Below are 18,329 nucleotides of genomic sequence, written 5' to 3' on the forward strand. Positions count from 1 at the left end.
AACTATTAGTATACATATGCTACTGTTCAAAACAGTAATATTGTAAAATTGAATTACAATTTAAATAAACTTTTCCTATTGGAATATATTTTAACATAAAAAAAATTTCTGTGATGCAAAGCTGAATTTTCAGCATCATTACTTAAGTCTTCTGTGTCACATGATCCTTCAGAAATCATTCTAATATGCTGGATATGCTAATATTTCAGGATTATTTTTTGTAAAGTTAAAACAGAAAACTTTGCAACCATGTAAAAATATTTAGTCACATTATTAAAATACATTCTTACCAAATAAATTTAATTTCTTAAAAAAATAAATAACTGACCCCACATTTTTAAATTATATTTTTATGTGAATCAACTTTAAAACCCCTATTAAAGTTCTATCAATTGTACACCATACTAATTAAATTGATTTAGAATGCTCAAAACTGTGTGCATAATTTTTACTTGACCAACACAATAATTAAAAATGGCTCTAATTGATTTTATAATCCAGAACTCAACTGCCAAACTATAGTCTCTTTCCCCTGACAACACATTTCATTTCCTCAAAGATTTTACCACTGGATGGCAACATAGAACAAAAATATCCCAGCCAAGAACCAATCAAAAGCCAGAGAAAGAGACATTGGCCAAAGCAGGGATGAGAAAAGCTTGATGAGGAAAAATCTCTAGCACTTTTACAAAGGACATCGATAATCTGTGGCAGCCAGTATATTAATTATTTATCAAGATACAAATTAATGATATAATATTAATAGTAGGTAGTAGAGTGCCCATCTAAAAAAAAAAAAGATATGTATAGCACTGTTGAAGACAATATTTTTTTATTTAAAAAATATCCACTGCTGATACGTTACACTTTAACCATATATATTTTGCATAAAGAAATCTTACATAATAGAATTACAATATTAGTTACAATCTGCATATAGAATATTTAACATTTCAACAATTTTTGTAGTGTAAAAACATTAAAACACAAACAAAATGGTATATATATTTATATATATATATGTATAGAAAGATATCCATGTTTGCTGATGGGTACCACAGGAATAATCCAGGCCGATATCTACAGAGGAACAGGCAGGTCGGGAATAAAACCGTGTGAGATGGGAAATGCACAGATCCTCATTCGGCAGGAAGTATGCAACTGAACCATTTGGTGTGCCTTGAGTATGAGGTCCTGTTTCGAAAACCACAGCCTCTTTAGCCTCCGCAAACCTCTGCGGTGCACTTCCTGTCCCATGAGCCTCTGCTGTGGTGACCTGCGCTTAGACCCGTTTAGCCCTGGACCCAACAAGCATCCTGTGGCCGGAGTCAGCTGCGGTTTCACAAGGGCCAGGGTAGGTCACTGAAATCCACAGGTCCGCCAAGGCCAGCGTCCGCTTCTAGGAGGCTCATGATAACAGCCATGGCTGCCTCGTCATTACTGGGGCTGCTGGATCCGGGCTCTTCCATGATGTCAATGCTAAGATGCGAGTTATCACCTGCAGGCGGAGAGATTTGTTTACAGTACTTGCATGAGAATACTATATGCGATTCACTGACTCGTGTACTCACTCATTAATGAATTATTTGAATATGGGTATCCTATCGAATCGGGTCCAGGCACAATTCCTGCTGACGGCAGGTCTGGAGTTCCGCCATTTTGAATCTACAACATAAGAGATAAATGTTAAAGAAAAACAAGAAGAAGGGTTTCCGATTCGAAGAAACAGCGAACATCGCTCTGGCTGGTAAACACCTTCGAACTACCATTGGTCCATGGCGATTATGTAAAGGTGTGGCTCTGAGACTCCGCCTTCTTTGACGTGGAAATGTTCACCGGTTCATTTCTCCTCTCCACATCGCAATGATGAGATGCTTTCTGTGTTCTCACATATTTACATACTCCTCTAAACAGGGCTCTGGGTGGCATCGCTCACGGTATGTCGACCACAGCTACAAACGATCTTTCAAACTTCTTTTTACCCCTTCGCCCTGAGTATATCTTGGCCTTAATACTATGTGATCAAGGACCTATTTACAAGGAAAGTGTCTCACCTTCTTGCCCCCTGGAGAGCAGGTGTCCGGTGGGGGAGTGGCAGTGATATTTAAAGGACTTGAGCCACAGCTGGAGGGCGAGGAGCCTCGAATCCTGGGGGCGGGACATCATTTTATAGAATCAAGATCATTTTTGAGACAGTGTAACCTAAATGTGCCAGATGCTGCAAGTACCTCTGAATCTCCATCACTTCCTCAGCTATCATGCGTCCTATCTTGCCAGCGCCCGCTCTTGTCCCTCCCGGAATACCAGGGACCGTCTGAAGAGGGCGTTTCCCTCCACCTGCCAGAAACATACACAATTGTTAAAAACAGGCGTGCAAGAGAAACTGCTGTTCAACAGCTGGAAACTGAGCTCACCGTCTCCTGATGTTAAAACGCTGTCCATGCTCTGAGGGGACGAGGCTGTCTGGGAATAACTAGGATCTGCTCCTTCAAGCATGCTGCCCCTGAAACAAGCAACAATATTATTCTCTGTTAAAGTCAACAAGTAATAGATTTTGAAATCCATTTACATTCGAAATAAGACATTTCTGTGTAAAAGCAATATTAAGCAGTATTTGAATTTCTTTTATATATATATATATTTAGTACTAATTAATAAATAATATCAGATTATATGTATACACAATTTTTTTTCTCAATACCATTCTGTTCTCAATGCTATTAGTATCATTTATTTTAATGAACACATGAACATATTTTTATAGTAATATATACACCATGGTAAATAATATTACAAAATATTACTTACATTACTAAATATATTACACGTATATATTAGTATTTTTAGTTTTGAATAAATATAGATTTATTTAAAAACATTATTTTCTTCATTATGTCATCAGAAATCTTTTGTTAAATGTAACTTAAACTGCCTTTTAAAAGCATTATAAACATTTACAATCTTTAGAATCACTTGCACTGGTTATTTGTGTACAGTAACGCCAGGGTGATTTATTAAGAAAGTAAATGGGCTCCGCTTTAAGTTCTTGTAGTCAATGAAAGGCAAATGTATTAGATCAGAAAGTATGTAAACTGAGCACATTTCCTTTGCTTGATTCAAGGAATATGCTGTTTTAATCATTTTGGCCTAGCGCTTTCTTAACAAAACATTCAAAACTGAAATGTGATGCGACACTTACGAAACCACAGTGTTTGTAGAGACTATATATTCCACTTCTTTGGTCCAGGGGTTCATGAAGCTGAACCAGCGGCTCCTTAGAGTGATGAAAGAGCCGTCTTTAATCTTGAACTTGTAACAGTTTGTATTAATCTTTTCTCTCATCTGTAGCACTGAAATAAAAAAAGTGAGCATTTATGACAAATGTGATACTGACTGGCATTACAACAGTGAAATAAAACATTCATTTGCAAATGGTATGAATGAGAGGATCAAGTAAATCAAAGCGAAACCTTGTCTGTGGCACTCGGCGAGGTGACCGATATCATCCTGGTGAAAATACTCATAAAACGACGTCCCTAAAAGCTCCTGGGGCAAGTACGCCAGGATGGCTGTCGCCCTAAATGGAAACAATGAATTGTAGTGATGAGCTAACAGATCAGATGAGACGCTAATTCACTGATGTGAGAACTGAACCCAATACTTGTAGACCCTTGAGGTTTCTGTGACAATTCAAGTCTCATTTTAGAGAGTAACCAAATCTGCTCACCTCAGGCATTATTAGTGGAAGAGCTTTAAAAGTGTACACTAAACTGCATATTAAATCTTAGTGGTTTGCCCTGAGAGATTCAGGAAATCTCACAAACTAATCACTCTTGTAGATGATGTGAAATAGAGCAAAAGGCATCTCCTCACCTCTGGTCGACGAAAACGAACTTGCCATCGATAGCGTGGCGGGAGACGTATTCTGTGGGTTTAACGCGGATGTCGCTGTTCATGGGCTGGGGGACGATATGCGGATGAAGGCGGCCGATGGCCACTAGACAGCTAAGGTTGCAGCCCTCATTATCAGGTTCGTTATCCTCGTCCAAACCCATCTTGGTGGGCGGCCAGCTTTTCAGATAGCCAGTGCTATGGATGGTGCAGAAACTCTTGCGGTCTGCTGTAGAGAGGAGAGATTTACCCGTCAGTCTTTGAAGCGATGCATTTGAAGTATTGAAAAGAACTTCGGTCCAAGCAGGCTCCAAGAAGTCTGGTCTCCCACTGATCATTATAAACTGCTGACACTAGCCAGGTAACTAGTGGACCTCAGAGACATTGCAGGTCGGGGACGGTGGCCACATGCAAAGACAGACACCCAATATTTATAAAAAGGGCTTCTCTCCTCTAATTCATAGACAAACCTTCTGTGAATGAACATGCATATCCCCAGGACATTAATTATGTTTTTGTATAATGACTATGCATGCCTTATGATAGAACTATTGGATAATGAAACCTTATCATATTAAAATAATCCTTGTTAAACGCTCTGCACATTGGTGTTGTATGCTTGTTATATTAATCAGAGTATAAAGGGACTAAACTGCCAGCCCACTCTGATCAGGAAAATGCTTAAAATTACAACTCAAACCAGAGATGTGACCTCTGCAGAAGTTAGAAGGGCATTATCTCAGTGACGCTGTCTCTCTTCTTGTTGTTGTTCTTGTTGTGTAAAAAAAAGAGTGGAGACATCCGCACAGGGACTAAAAAGGGGCTTTCACACCAGAGGAACCGTTTCATAGTTCCTATAGTTCGCAGTTTGCACCGCAGGAACCGGGAACAATTTTAGTTCTTGGAACGCCTATTGGGGGAACTACATTAGCAAAGAGTAGGGTCTAGTTTCGTGCAGCCAGACCTTTAGACTAACGGCAGAAGTCAGACTCTATCGCAGCTTTCATTGGACAAGAACCGCCCAGAGGCCGTCTGACTGACATGTAAAGCAACCAATCACAGTTCGTTTTGTTCCGCGTCATGTTTAGGGGCGTGAAAATGTAACGTGCGAACGTTGCACACTTTTAAAAATACAATGAGCGAAAAATCCATGAGGGAGTTTGGCGACACGGTATCTTGGTTTCCAGGCGGACCGTTAAAGAACGCAACACGCTCCATGACATCCTGTAGAATTCAACCAATCAGATGATGACTTCGAAAATCCTGAAGAGTTTGCCGTTATGTGTGCCACATGCAATAGACGTTCATCCTACAGACCACAGGCGTGAGGTAAGAGGCTGAGACTAAGTAGGGTATAACCCAACACAATAGGATCTACCAGTGACGCAAGTGTACGTTGATTGGCCGAACGCGTGAAACATTGGCACCTGCTATTTTTTTTAATCTGTGCAAACACAGTTTATAGCCCATTTATTTACTCCACGAACATGGAAACTGCGATAGATAGACCGACGCTGAAGTCCAGGAAGTTTTAGACCAGTCTGTCTGGCACCAACATAACACGTTCAGTGTGTGTGTGTGTGTGTGTGTGTGTGTGTGAATGAATATGCCTTTTATCTCATGCAAACAAACTGCAAAGCTACTAATACCTTTCTTTTTGGAGCACGTTGAGGGAAAGTCTTTGTCCTCCATCTTGACAGAAGGACGGTTGCATTTCATTCTACAGAAGAATGATCGGCGGGCCCCTGAACACAGCCTGGAGGGGCCGGGAGTGATGTCAGTCTTCACTGGTAGACCAGCTTCAGAGAGAACTGAACATCAGTCCAAGTGCCTTTGGCTTAACTGTGAATCAAATGACTGCAAACACTTAATAAAACAAACTTTACTTTTGGCATCGATGAGTCGTTCCCGTGGAGCCGTGTCTGACGATGACAGCTGCTCTTTCACTTTGGCAATGTCTTTTGGATGCAGGTAGTCGAACAAACTCTGGCCAATCAGATCATTCTGATGGTTCAAAACAAAACAGTTTGTATTAACGTCAAAAACTTTACTGCATAGCAGCAAGAGATCAGTGTCAAGAAAATATACCTGAGTGTAATTGAGAATTTTATAAACGGACTCCGAGACGAAGAGAATCTTTCCACGATCGCAACCAACTACAAAGAGGAAGCCATCAGCAGCCTGTAGAAAGAGGGGGAAGAAGAGTTTAAAAACAGATCCTCACCAGTTTTCCATATAATCAAATCTCGCAAGCCTTGGAGTTGATATTTTAAACAAACCCTTAAAATCAAGTGCTTTAATTCATCATCCGACAAGAATGCCGGTTTATAGTTGGCTTCTGTGTATGGGTTGGTGGCACCTAAAAGAAAAATAAAGAAAGGGAAAAGTCCGGCATAATTAATATGGAAAAAGTTTGCTTTAAAATCATAATGAGCTCATTTAGATCCATTTTGGCCCATGCTGTGGTAGAAAACTCACCTCGTAATGTCTTCATGTGTTGGACGGCCATGCGCAGTACAGTGAGTTTGTCCAACTTGCGAGACATGGCATTGCATGTGGGGACTAACGATGCTAACTCGTCTATAAAACTGTTCATCTTATCCCTGCGCCTCTTCTCTATTTGACTGTGAGCCTCCCTAAAAAATAAATAAAAATCAGCTGAAAAGATACAAGCAACACTTCTCATTTACATACAACATATTTAAGTAAGCAGAACAAAGCCTCATCTTCACTCTACCTGGCATTTTTTATCCGGCCCTGCTGTTCATCCCTGGATTTAGGAGAAAATATTTATTTATTACTTATTAATCATTCATGTATTAATCTCGTTATGTATTAGAACTGCGAATTTAAAGATAACAGCAAGTAATTGATGTTTACCTTCCCAGTGTCTTATCTTTGTCTGTGTCCATGCTATCACTGTTAAATGAACAGCACCACAGAGTTCAATGAAACAAGCTTTTACAACAAATTATGTAAAATATTTTTAAATGACCTTGTACTCACTCAAATGAAAAGCCATCGATTCTGCAAAACAAAACAAAAAACATATGTATAAATATTTAAAAAGAACATTCTATATAAATATAAGTATATTGGTAACACTTTACAATAAGGTTCATTTGTTAACATTAGTTAACTACATTAGGTAACATGAAATAACAAGGAAAAATGCTTCTATAGCATTTATTAGTCTTAGTTAATGTTAATTTCAACATGTACTAATACATTATTCAAATCAAAAGACCAGAGCTAATATGAAGTAACAATGAAGAGCTGTTTTTTTTTCTCTTTTCTTCTTCTCATTAACAAAGACTAATAAATACTATAACAAAATTCTCTCATTGTTAGTTAATGCATTAACCATTTAGCCTAACTAATGGGACCTTACTGTGTTTCCAATATTTTACTTTAAAATAAAATTATTTTATTTTATAAAAAATATGCTTGTGCTGAAAAACAGGCCACATTTCATCTCACGACATCTTTATTATATTACAATTATTTCAGGTTTTTATACATTGTCTAATTTCCAAGTAAATAATTAAAAAATGTCCCCATTACTGTTTTTCTGTAACAATTTTTTTTATAAAAAAAATACGGAACTGCTCAGACCTAGTTTGCAAGTTATAATAAATGTTTTTTTTTTTACTATATCCTATACTATCAGGAGTTTACTCACTGGTATTCGGTGGTGCTGCCCTTCCTCTTGCGGGTGTAGTCCATGCCCGTGGTGCCGATGGAACTGCTGATGAGATCTGCCGAGCTCTGGGATATGAACTCATTCATCGTGGAGGAGATGTCCATTCTTTGGTCTGCCATTAGATCATCTTAAGAGAAACGGGGACAAAAAAAAATATTCTAAGAACATTACAGTTCTTCAAAATGGCGACATTATGCTATAAATGATATCAATGCGTGTATAGAAAACAAAAGATGCTCACTGCACAGATTCAGTCAAGCAGCTGTGTTCAATACATGGCATTCCACCTGTGGCAAGATCCTGTGGGAAAAATATAGCTGCATTTACCAAATGGGTTTCAAACACGAAAAACTATATTTCAGTTTCACATAGACGTAACACTTGAGGTTATGAGTTACAGTCAAGACTAGTCAGTATTCATTAATAGAAAATAGCTGACTTCACTTGTATGAAAAAACAAACAAACAAAAAAAACATACAATTTTTAAAATAAAATGTCATACAGGTTTGAGGGTGAAACCATGATGCCAGAATTTTCATCTTTGGGTGACCAATCCCTTTAAGTTGTTAATAGGTTAGGTAGCTTGGGCTAAACAAATGAGGAAAAACAATCTCGCTCATACTCCCACACTCCCTCACATACACCAGGAGGAATGACTGAGCTTCATCAATGACCTGCTCTGGTTGCCAGGAAACCCTTGGAAAGCTCGCAATCTAGGCCACATTTAGATTACAGAAACGCAACTGGCAGAAAGAAAGGACCAGAAGACCGATTTTCTCCAGCCGTAAATGAAACAGGACTCCCCTGTGTTCAAACGGCATTTTCTGCTGAAATAGTGTTCAGACTCTTCAATCAGCCGTTTAAAAGCCCACTCTGGAGCAAGAGCACAGTTTTACATGCGGCAATGCATGTCATTTTCCAAATTCACATAATTAAACAAAAGTGTTATTGGGTATATAACAAAACTGGTTTTATTCAAGCATACAGATGCATAGCTCATGAATCACCGGCACTCTACCCATCTCTAAATGATCTATTCTTGAATGCGTGGGCTTGCCTTCAGACTGCCAGAGATACAGAAAAAAAAAAGAAAAAGAAAAGAGGAAGAAAGTGACGAGCAAAAAAAGATAAAAGTAGGTCATCTTAGTTTATTTGAATTCAAGATGATTTCAGTTTGACGAAAGCCAACTATGCATATTACCGGTAAACGTCCCTTGCATTATACCTGTATACCATTAGCTACATTATACTAAATTTGTTGTTACAGTTACAGACAAATTCAGGAGAAGCGTGACGTGTGGATGAATGGAAGAAAGTCCAGATGTGGTTAAAGGAAAAACAACTCATTCTGGAAGCCAATAGTGATGAACGCCCTAATGATGAGAGTTTGATGCTGTACTTTAGGAATGCAGCACACCCATGTTACAATATGAAGCAGCACTTTCACATAATAACTTGTTCGATTTGTCACGACTGAAAGCAATATTAATGTTGTCGATATTAATTAATTACTCTTTTAATATTAATATAAAAAAATAAAATTTCTAATGTTATCTATATTACTACATTTACTACTATATTTAATATTCTAAAATATATATATATATTTTTTAATTTAAGGGAAAAGCTGAACTGAAAAATTAACATGAACTTTACCCAACATAAACTAAGAGTGATGCACAGAACATCTGACCTTTTGTAAAAAAGGTCAGTGTCAAAAAACAAGTAATTTTCAGAAGAGACACAGTCGCTTTATATGCTGAACACATATTCAATTTAGGCTTTTATTCACATATAAACATTCATTCATTAACTATAAGTTGTGGTAAACGGAAGCTCAAGCATGTTCGCGTGACGCATGAGAAGCAATGAGGTTCAGTCTCATGTTTTACGCAGCATGTTTGAGCTTCTGCCATAACCAATGAGATTCATTCTCATGTTACGCAGCGCGTTTGAGGTTCTGCAATAACCAATGAGGTTCATTCTCGTGTTTTACGCAGCACGTTTGAGCTTCTGCAAGAGGTTTGTTCTCACATGTCAAGCGGGTTCAGTTGAGCTTCTGTTTATGTTCGCTGATCAATGCTTAAAATGTGAATAAAAGTCTAAATTCAATCTGTTCATCATATAAAGCAATCGAGTCTCTTCAGAAAATTTGGTTCAACCGCTCAATTCATATGGATTAGTTTTAAGACCCCTTTTTAGAACTTTTTGATGCGTCAAAGTTGCATAGCTGTCAACTGTGGGACATAAATTGCTCAGATTTCATCAATAAGATCTTTATTTGTGTTCCGAAAGTCTTACAGGGTTTGGAACGACATGATTTAGGCTAGTAATTAATGACAAATTTTTTTATTTTTTTCAGTGAACTATCCCTTTCAATATCCCAGGTTTAAAATGACAGATTTTTTTTATGGATTTTTGAACCCCACAATGTGTATTTAAGTAAATAAATAAATGTATTATATATATATGATAGATAGATAGATAGATAGATAGATAGATAGATAGATAGATAGATAGATAGATTTGTCTATAGTATATCTCTCGTATTCCTTACGTAGACTGGTTAAAACAAAAAAAGCACATATAAATGGTGGCCAACATCACAACCTTTAAACTGGTATCTTTACAACGACAGTAAAACGGACTTGGGTAAACCACAATCGGAAGCACAATGACGCTACTGACTAACATGTAGCCCTGACTCAAACCATAGCGAGCTGCCTACCAAGAAAGAATCACTTGTGAGAGCCTACTAAGCCTCACAAAATGCTGTCTAGATAGACAGACCCTTAAGGATCCGAGAGCCCCAATTTAGAAGGCGAACACAGCAGACATAATGTAAATGCAGGTAGCTTTTGAAGTGACTAACCCGCACAGGAGGCTCAAGCACAATTGCACTCCCTGTATTCAACCGACTTAAAGGCGACGCAGATCATTAACCTCACATCGATGACGGGTGTCTTTGTGGCTGCGTTCTGCTATGATTGATGGCTTTCTTACTAAATCACTGACACCATGGTTGATTTTGTTGTGGTGGCAGCTGCATCGGTTCTAAGGTATTCAACCTGAGAAATGTCACAGACGCCCCTCCTACTGAAATCAATATTCGAGAGGACAAATACCGCACATAATACATCGATAAGCATTACGCGATACTTAGAGATAATTGTCAAACGTCAAAACGTCACACTTACCGGAGGAATAGCTGATCATCACAGTTTATTTCGGTTATTTGACGTCCGGTCCGTGAGGAACTGTGACATAAACGGAATCAGTCTCTGACCTACTTTTCTTTCCTTCGTGTGACTGTCGGACCACTAACCTATATTTTCCACCAATAAAATCTCTGGATAAATAGTTGGACTTATTTTGGCCAATCGGAAAGGAGGTTACATTTCACGGAAGAATGATTGACATACAGAATAGCCAATCAGACAGGGTTTGTTGCGATTGCGATTCACCGACATGGCTGATGATCCCAGTAAGGGGTGGTTCTCAATGTTCTCAATCGTATGTTGCTGCATTGTCTAATGTTCTTGCTCCTGTTCTTGCTCAATGGAAAAATGGATGAGATTGTTGAGAATCGTATACTTAAAATCTAGAGCATTATTCGAGAGAAATGCAGAATTGTAATAAATTAAGGTTACAGTTGGAATATGAATGTGTTCAAAACCTATCCTGATGAAAACAAAGGTAGCGGAGACAAGCAACTGGATATATAAACAAATTAAACTACGAAAGGGGAAGAATTCCAAAGGACTGTCTCTCTATATATAATATGTAACAGTATTACAGTATTATTAATAGTTTATATTATTTAATAAAAATAATAAAATAAAATGGTGGCTTTTAAAATAAATCTACACATTAGTCTTAATTTAATAATTTATTGTGTTGCTATAAGAGGGATCAGGGCAAGCTGTCCACCATCAAAAAGTTTTGAAAACAACATTTGGCCAATTCCTTTAAATGTATCATTCATGCAGCTTATTTGTCACACCACATGCATGTTTAAAAATAACTAATCTAGACAAAATCTGATTTAAAATGATGACTAGTTAATACATTTAGAGTGTAAAAAATAAAAATAATAATAATATTTTTAGAGAGATTAATAGTAATATATAATTTATTTAATTCTAAATATATATTGGGATACATTATCACTTTTGTGTACATAAAGTAGGCTATACAAATTAATATTTCAATCATCATTAATCAGGTCATTTTAAGCGTATTGTTTAAACTGCCAGTAACTGTTTTTATTCTCTCTTCCTCTGTAAGTTTATTAGAGAGATAAAAGTCTGGAAAAGTGCTTTTTATTTTAGTTTTAGTAAAATAAAATCGTACATGCTTGAATGGTCACATGAAAACAAACCCATGACGTCATCATCACGCGTCTCATGTTATTAAACCGGATGTTTCATTTGTACGTCCAGTGATTGTAACCTTATTTACTAAATAAATAAAGCAACGTACACGTTATCTGCAGTCAGTATTGTGGTTTGGCTTCTCACGATGTCTGTAATGTACGTAAGCTACAATGTAACACTTTAGCAAACCTTTCATTCAATAAAACGGTCAGCCGAATGAAATCGCCACACGTAGACAACCGTTAAACAACTAAAAACAACATCATCAAGGTAAGTGAAGCATATGTAGTTTATTTGTATTTATTTATTATTTTTTTAAAAACATATTTGTATCCTTGTGTGTGTGTGTGTGTGTATATATATAATTGTGTTGTCTTTTTTCTTCAGTGCACCATGGGTGCTGAACAGAGTGTAGATGCTGAACATAAACATTCAGACTTCAGTGCTTCAGGTAATCAACATTATATCAGCTGATTTTTATACATGGGAATGACATCATTGTCTGTAATATGTCAGTTTTTATTATAGACATAAATCTGTAAAAAACGAGATGCTTCTTATGTTGTGTATATTCTCCCAGCATTACCTGTCAGTAAGTTCTGTCTTGCGTTTTCAGTTGTACCCTCTCCAGCCAAGCAAAGAGCCAAAATGGATGACATAGTAGTTGTTACCCAAGGAACTCAGTCATTACGGAATATCCATAATGATCCAGATGTAATAAAGCTACAGGAAATTCCCACCTTTCAGCCTCTTCTAAAAGGTAAGCAGTAGTCCAAAATGCCAACTAATCTGATGCTAACAACCATGCTGTTAGTTTAGGTGTTTTTTTAAATAATATTTTTTAAATATTAAATAAATTGTTTAAATCCCAAGATCGATTTTTTTTTTTAGTCTACGCTCTTTTCAGTTGATGAATGATCAACTTTATAGTGCACCTCCCATCTAATAAATCACAATAAGCTTTGTGCTTTCTTACTTTTGATATGAAACTAGCTTCCAAATTCTTTACATTTTTTCATGAAATTCAAATAAATGTCGTTTTGACATTCTTTAATGTGGCATTACAGATCACTGTAGCTTCCTCAGTCCAACCGTCAACTAGAAAAAAAAAATCTAAAGAGGAGCATTGTGATAAATATATGCAATATATTACATAATTCATTATTATGTTTCTTAACCTGTTAGTCTTCATTATTTAAAATTTTTATCTGTAAATAAATCTTTAATGAGCATTACAGTCACGGTCAATAACGAATTGGAGTGTGAAATCTATGGAAGCTTGTTTCCGCCACAGAATAAAAATATAAATGCTTGTGACTTTTTATTTCACAATTCTGATTTTTCTCGGAATTCAGAGAATTCTCCCCCCATTCTGTGAGATAAAAATAGTCCGAATTGTGAGATAAAAAGTCACAATTACCTTTACTCCGTGATGGAGATAAGCTTCCATAGGAACATAATTATATATTTAAAAAGTTGATACAAAAACTTCCTTATGTGCATTCAAATGTTTGTATACAACTCAAGTTATATACGATTTTATGTAAGTATATTGATTATTTTGTTTCAAATTATCTAGCAATTGTATTTGGACTCTGTAGTTAATTGAAATACTCAAACGAATCGATTCATGAAATCTGTTCAATTCAGCTTTAGTTTATAATGTTATGAATCTCAGTTTGGGCCTAATATTGGTGTCATCATCTTAGGTGTGCTCAGTGGGCAAACCTCCCCCAGCACTGTGTGTTTAGAAAAGCTGGACTCCGCACAGGTACTGCAGCTGTGCGTCCGATATCAGGATCATCTTCACCAGTGTGCGGAGGCTGTTGCCTTTGACCAGAATGCTTTGGTCAAGAGGATCAAAGAGGTATTCACCATTATGTCTACTGAATTATACTGTGTACAAGCTATCTGTAAATGCTAAACTTTTTCTCTCTCAGATGGATCTGTCAGTGGAGGCGCTATTCAGCATCATGCAGGAGAGGCAAAAGCGTTACGCCAAGTACGCCGAACAGATCCAAAAGGTCAATGAGATGTCGATGATTCTGAGACGCATCCAGATGGGCATCGACCAGACGATCCCACTGATGGAGCGTCTCAACAACCTGTTGCCCGAGAGCGAGCGCCTGGAAGCCTTCAGCATGAAGCCTGATGGAGACATCAAATAGATTCTGGCATCAGTTAGAAAAAATAGTTCATAGTGGGTTCATACTGATTAACTTGTGCTTTATAAACCCACCTCTGGCGGTTACCTTTGGAACTTCGCACTTTGCCTGGATAAGGTATTTTCTGGCCTAAAACAAGTGGTACACAATTTAAAACTGTAATACTGAAACGGTAAAGATGTGTATATATTTATAGGCTTAATTGTGTGCTTTTAAATGGCATGAGAAGATAAAATTTTGCCTTTGTAATAAAAAATGTTATTTAATGAGATCATGCATATGCTCTTGAGAGGCTGTCCATAGACTCATGTCATTAAAGTTGTTGGCATTCAATTGTTTATACACTTTCTGATTACACAATTGTTTTTTTTAAATGAATACTTTTGGAGATAAAACAAAACAAAAAACCTTTTATAACATTGTGATGTTAGGATCGTAAATATGCCTGCGAATGTGATTTCTTCTCAGTAATGCAGGTTAAATGTTTAGTTAAATAAACTATATATTTATCTTGAGTTTAAAACTGAAACGGAGCATGAAGTCAAAACAGAAACATTGTTTCAAAATGTCAGTTTCAAATGACAATGTAGAAATTCGCTTCAGTCAGCGATGACAGATTTATTCCTCGTGCGAAAGTACGATGGTTGCCTACTGGAGTCAGTGAATCTCAACATGGCGCCCCCATGAGACGACCCGCTCCATGTAGATGAAAGCGTATTATTTAAATCGTTCTTCGTTTATTTATGTGTAAAACGGTTATAAAAATAAAATAATAAAAAGTCGCAATTATTTTTTTGTTGCTACGTGGCAGACACAGGGTTTCATTCACTTAACCCTCATACCGTGTTCACATTACAGCCCTTAATTACGTGTTCGTGGACACAGAGGTCTCAGGTGTGATCCAATTTTGTATTTATTATAAATGTTATATCACTGTCTTCGATCAAATTTAATCTATCAATTTATGTGTTTTTTGTCAATTTATGATTTTTGAATCTATTTACCTCTAAAAGTACCATATTTTCTATGTAAAGTATGCTTATTTTATGTTATATTTAATATTTCTTTAACTACATTAAAAATATCATTCCACTTCAGAGAGCTAAAACCTAAAGATGAAGTGACTTTGGTGGCATCTGGTGGCATATATTGGTATTAAAGTAACAAAAATAAATAAAAAATCAATAGCCACTAGATGGCTATAGTACTTCAATGGCTGCATATAGGCTGAACTATATGAACCACTGTATAAAACGAATTTGACCTCATAAGTTTTTGACTATCACAAGTTAAAATTGTAATAAAAAAAAAATATATGTGTTAGGTGAGACTATACAAAGATACCAAAATATGCTTAGATAAATATGACCATGCTATAAGGAAAAGACAAAGTAGTAGATCATTTATTTCAAACAAAAAACATCAGATTTCAATAACTAATTGGTACCAAACGGGTAAGAATATACATAACAATAACTAAACAAGTGCTAGCTAAGAATAAACATGTAAGAACAAACAGTAATAGTTATTTACATTATTTACTTGCACTTGTGGCAGCAGGTAATTGTAACAGAATGTTCTTTGCAGATATATTCTCTGCATTTTCCACATACAGTGCTGGTTTTTTTCCTGTTGGAAGTACAGGCATGGCACCTTTTTCTCTTGTTTGGGGAAGTTACTGTGGATGTGCAAGGGATGTTTTCCAAGGAGGGTTGTCTGATCCGATTCAGCATCATCAGAGAGGCCGCTCCACGGGGAACGCTCTTCCTTCTCTGAATCTGTGGAGACACCAGAGCCTTCCCGAGCTCTTCCAGAAAGATCCGCCTTCTGAACTTCTTTCCTGCATTCCAGGCAGGATTGATTTCTGACCACAGGACGAAGGCGTTCAGGGCCGACACATCCAGCATATTGGAAAACACAACCATGGGCCAACGGTTGGATTTTCGCTTACAAGTGTAAGCAGCGACCATCTTGAATAATACACACAGTAAAAAACAATAAAAATCGAACACTATACTGACAAAAGTACATTTACATTTATCCACTTAGCAATTCATACATGTGTTACAAATTATAAACCACAAGCAATTTGTCATAGGAAAATTAGTAAACAATGCAAAAAAAAAAAAAAGTAGTAAAATACCTGGTCAAGGCTGTCCACTCCACCTTTGGTCTTGTTGTAATCCAGGATGATATCCGGCTTCCTCTTTTCACCTGTGCTGACTGTGGCTTCCTTGTGAACTGTGCTCATCAAGAGCACATTTTTGTGTATTTTGGGACAGTAAGACACAAGTGTGTGTGTACTGGTAAACGCAAACACTGAAGAGAATTTCTCTCTGCCCCTTGTCGTCACCAGTGCAGATGGGAGCTCGGGCTTGTTCTTCCTCACCGTTCCCAGCATGCCCAGTTTCCTCTTCAGGAGCTCCTGGCCAAGGGCATACGATGTGAAGTAATTGTCACACGTGATGGTGTGCCCTTGGAGACCTGCTGACATGTCGAGGACAACGCGCATTCCCAGGTTTTTTTCTCGCTGCCCATCAGCCGGCTTGCCAGTATAGATTTGCATATTGTAGGCATAGCTGGTCTTAGAATCACAGGCTGCCCAGATTTTGATTCCATATCTGGCTGGTTTGCTTGGCATGTACTGCTTGAAGCTACAGCGTCCTCTGAAAGGTACCAGGCATTCATCTACTGTGACTTCACGGCCTGGGTTGTACATTAGAGGCAGATGTTCGACCCATTTGTCCCAGATTTTTCGTATCGCAGCCAGTTTGTCGTCTCTCCAATAGGCAGGTCTTGTGTCTCGGTTGTCAAACCTGATGACCCTTGTCATGATTTCAAAGGCACGCATAGACATTGTAGCACGAAAAATGGCTCTCCCTGTGTCTGCATTCCACAAGCTCATTGTGGCCTCGTTGTGGGAACGATAGACACCGGCCAGCAATAGCAGACCAAAGTAGGCCTGAAAGTCCACCCAGTCCACCTCTTTCCATGACACCCCATACACTCTTTTTCCCTCTAAATTTGTCATGTCAATCAGTGTCTCTTGAGTTTCCAGAGAAAAAAAAAGCTCAAAAGCTGACCTGATGTTGTCCACATGCGAACAGGCAAATCTGGTTGGCCCAGGGGTCCTCTTCATCACACGCTCTGCAGGTGCTCTCCCTGGTGTCTGGATAGGTGCAGTAGCAGTCCAGGCGATTTCCCCATTTTTAGATTCATAAGTTCCTTCACCAGGATCCTGATCCTCAGAGTCTTCCCCATCGGTGTCCTCATAATCCTGGTCAAACTCTGTCTGATTATCTGTTTCAGATCCTTGATCATTTGATGACTCCAAACCACAGTCTGGCAGGTCTCCCTCCTCCTCCCCACTGGATTCCAGTAACGTTAACGTTAGACTATCCAAGGTCTCTGCTGCACTACACCTCTCACTCATTGTGCTGCTTCTGAGTGAACTGATAAAATAACTGCCACTGACGTTTAGGTAGCATATGCTGCAGAAACGTTTTGTTTCGAAGTATCAACAAACCTTGCAGTGGCACTTTGATCTGACTCTGAAGTGTGCCTGCGTGTGAGGGTGATGAGCCAGCTGTATAATTGGATTATACCAAAAAACATGGTCAGACATTAGGGTTGTTTGAGATGCGCCTTGCCTCGCCTGAAATGTATGCGAGAGTAGGCGGCTGCCGTGATGGGAGGAGTGGAAAAAAGTGCAGGCAAGCCGGACATTTCTCTCTTCTCGCAGTGGATCAGCTCTGGATCAGACACCAGGCGGATATCGCAGGATTCACGCTCGTGCACGGTGTTGCTTCTTCTTCTTCTTCTGAAGTTTTTTTGGCGATTGGCAAACAACGAAATGGTGCATTACCGCCACCAACTGGTATGGAGTGTGGATCTGAATGACTACTACTTATTGGTTATTCTAAGATAATGAAAAACGATTCCATAACACTTATCTTTTGAGTTTTTTCTAAGAATTTCTATTGAATCAAAATGTATTCTTTTCATTCTAAGGTTTCGGATCATTTCCCACCTTTCTTACAGTGTACCATGACATGTTCTATTGTCTCTTGTTGCCCACAGTATTCACATCTGCTGTTATGTTTACCTATTTTAAATAAAGTGCTGTTTAATCCTGTGTGCCCAAATCTAAGTCTAGATATAATTGTCTCTTCTCTCCTTTTTCTTCCTGCTCA

At 37.9% G+C, this 18,329-nt stretch overlaps 3 protein-coding genes across 3 annotated transcripts; 1 reads left to right on the plus strand and 2 right to left on the minus strand.

Moving 5' to 3' along the window:
* Positions 1–810: 810 nt before the first annotated feature.
* bmal1a (basic helix-loop-helix ARNT like 1a) lies at positions 811–10,934 on the minus strand. Its single transcript, XM_079603317.1, has 19 exons — positions 10,793–10,934; positions 7,836–7,894; positions 7,574–7,721; positions 6,898–6,918; positions 6,772–6,810; positions 6,629–6,661; positions 6,370–6,527; positions 6,171–6,250; positions 5,980–6,072; positions 5,778–5,895; positions 5,541–5,690; positions 3,874–4,120; positions 3,471–3,577; positions 3,200–3,350; positions 2,415–2,503; positions 2,229–2,337; positions 2,055–2,148; positions 1,572–1,665; positions 811–1,498 (listed from the first exon to the last, which is right to left on the minus strand). The coding sequence occupies exons 3-19, from the start codon at positions 7,711–7,713 to the stop codon at positions 1,341–1,343; spliced, it is 1,881 nt and encodes a 626-aa protein (XP_079459443.1). The 5' UTR covers positions 7,714–7,721; positions 7,836–7,894; positions 10,793–10,934; the 3' UTR covers positions 811–1,340.
* Positions 10,935–11,954: 1,020 nt separating this feature from the next.
* borcs5 (BLOC-1 related complex subunit 5) lies at positions 11,955–14,924 on the plus strand. The gene is made up of 5 exons (XM_079604290.1): positions 11,955–12,241; positions 12,359–12,422; positions 12,588–12,731; positions 13,681–13,838; positions 13,912–14,924. Exons 2-5 carry the CDS (start codon positions 12,365–12,367, stop codon positions 14,137–14,139), a joined length of 588 nt encoding a protein of 195 aa, XP_079460416.1. The 5' UTR covers positions 11,955–12,241; positions 12,359–12,364; the 3' UTR covers positions 14,140–14,924.
* Positions 14,925–15,513: 589 nt separating this feature from the next.
* Positions 15,514–17,972, minus strand: LOC306993808 (piggyBac transposable element-derived protein 4-like). The gene is made up of 2 exons (XM_079603910.1): positions 16,280–17,972; positions 15,514–16,106 (listed from the first exon to the last, which is right to left on the minus strand). Exons 1-2 carry the CDS (start codon positions 17,567–17,569, stop codon positions 15,675–15,677), a joined length of 1,722 nt encoding a protein of 573 aa, XP_079460036.1. The 5' UTR covers positions 17,570–17,972; the 3' UTR covers positions 15,514–15,674.
* Between the last annotated feature and the right edge of the window lie 357 nt (positions 17,973–18,329).

Source organism: Phoxinus phoxinus (genome assembly GCF_949152265.1).
Source record: "Phoxinus phoxinus genome assembly, chromosome: 25".
Taxonomy (NCBI): Eukaryota; Metazoa; Chordata; class Actinopteri; order Cypriniformes; family Leuciscidae; genus Phoxinus; species Phoxinus phoxinus.

What these genes read in the sequence shown, in the direction of transcription:
- bmal1a (XM_079603317.1), bottom strand. Translation starts at nt 7,713, where the DNA reads ATGGCAGACCAAAGAATGGACATCTCCTCCACGATGAATGAGTTCATA. An exon ending in GGCAGCACCACCGAATACCA is followed by an intron (nt 6,919 to 7,573) that starts GTGAGTAAACTC and finishes TTTGTTTTGCAG; the next exon opens with AATCGATGGCTTTTCATTTG. An exon ending in CGTTTTAACATCAGGAGACG is followed by an intron (nt 2,338 to 2,414) that starts GTGAGCTCAGTT and finishes TGTTTCTGGCAG; the next exon opens with GTGGAGGGAAACGCCCTCTT.
- borcs5 (XM_079604290.1), top strand. Translation starts at nt 12,365, where the DNA reads ATGGGTGCTGAACAGAGTGTAGATGCTGAACATAAACATTCAGACTTC. An exon ending in TTCAGACTTCAGTGCTTCAG is followed by an intron (nt 12,423 to 12,587) that starts GTAATCAACATT and finishes TTGCGTTTTCAG; the next exon opens with TTGTACCCTCTCCAGCCAAG. An exon ending in CTTTCAGCCTCTTCTAAAAG is followed by an intron (nt 12,732 to 13,680) that starts GTAAGCAGTAGT and finishes TCATCATCTTAG; the next exon opens with GTGTGCTCAGTGGGCAAACC.
- LOC306993808 (XM_079603910.1), bottom strand. Translation starts at nt 17,569, where the DNA reads ATGAGTGAGAGGTGTAGTGCAGCAGAGACCTTGGATAGTCTAACGTTA. An exon ending in GAGTGGACAGCCTTGACCAG is followed by an intron (nt 16,107 to 16,279) that starts GTATTTTACTAC and finishes GTATTATTCAAG; the next exon opens with ATGGTCGCTGCTTACACTTG.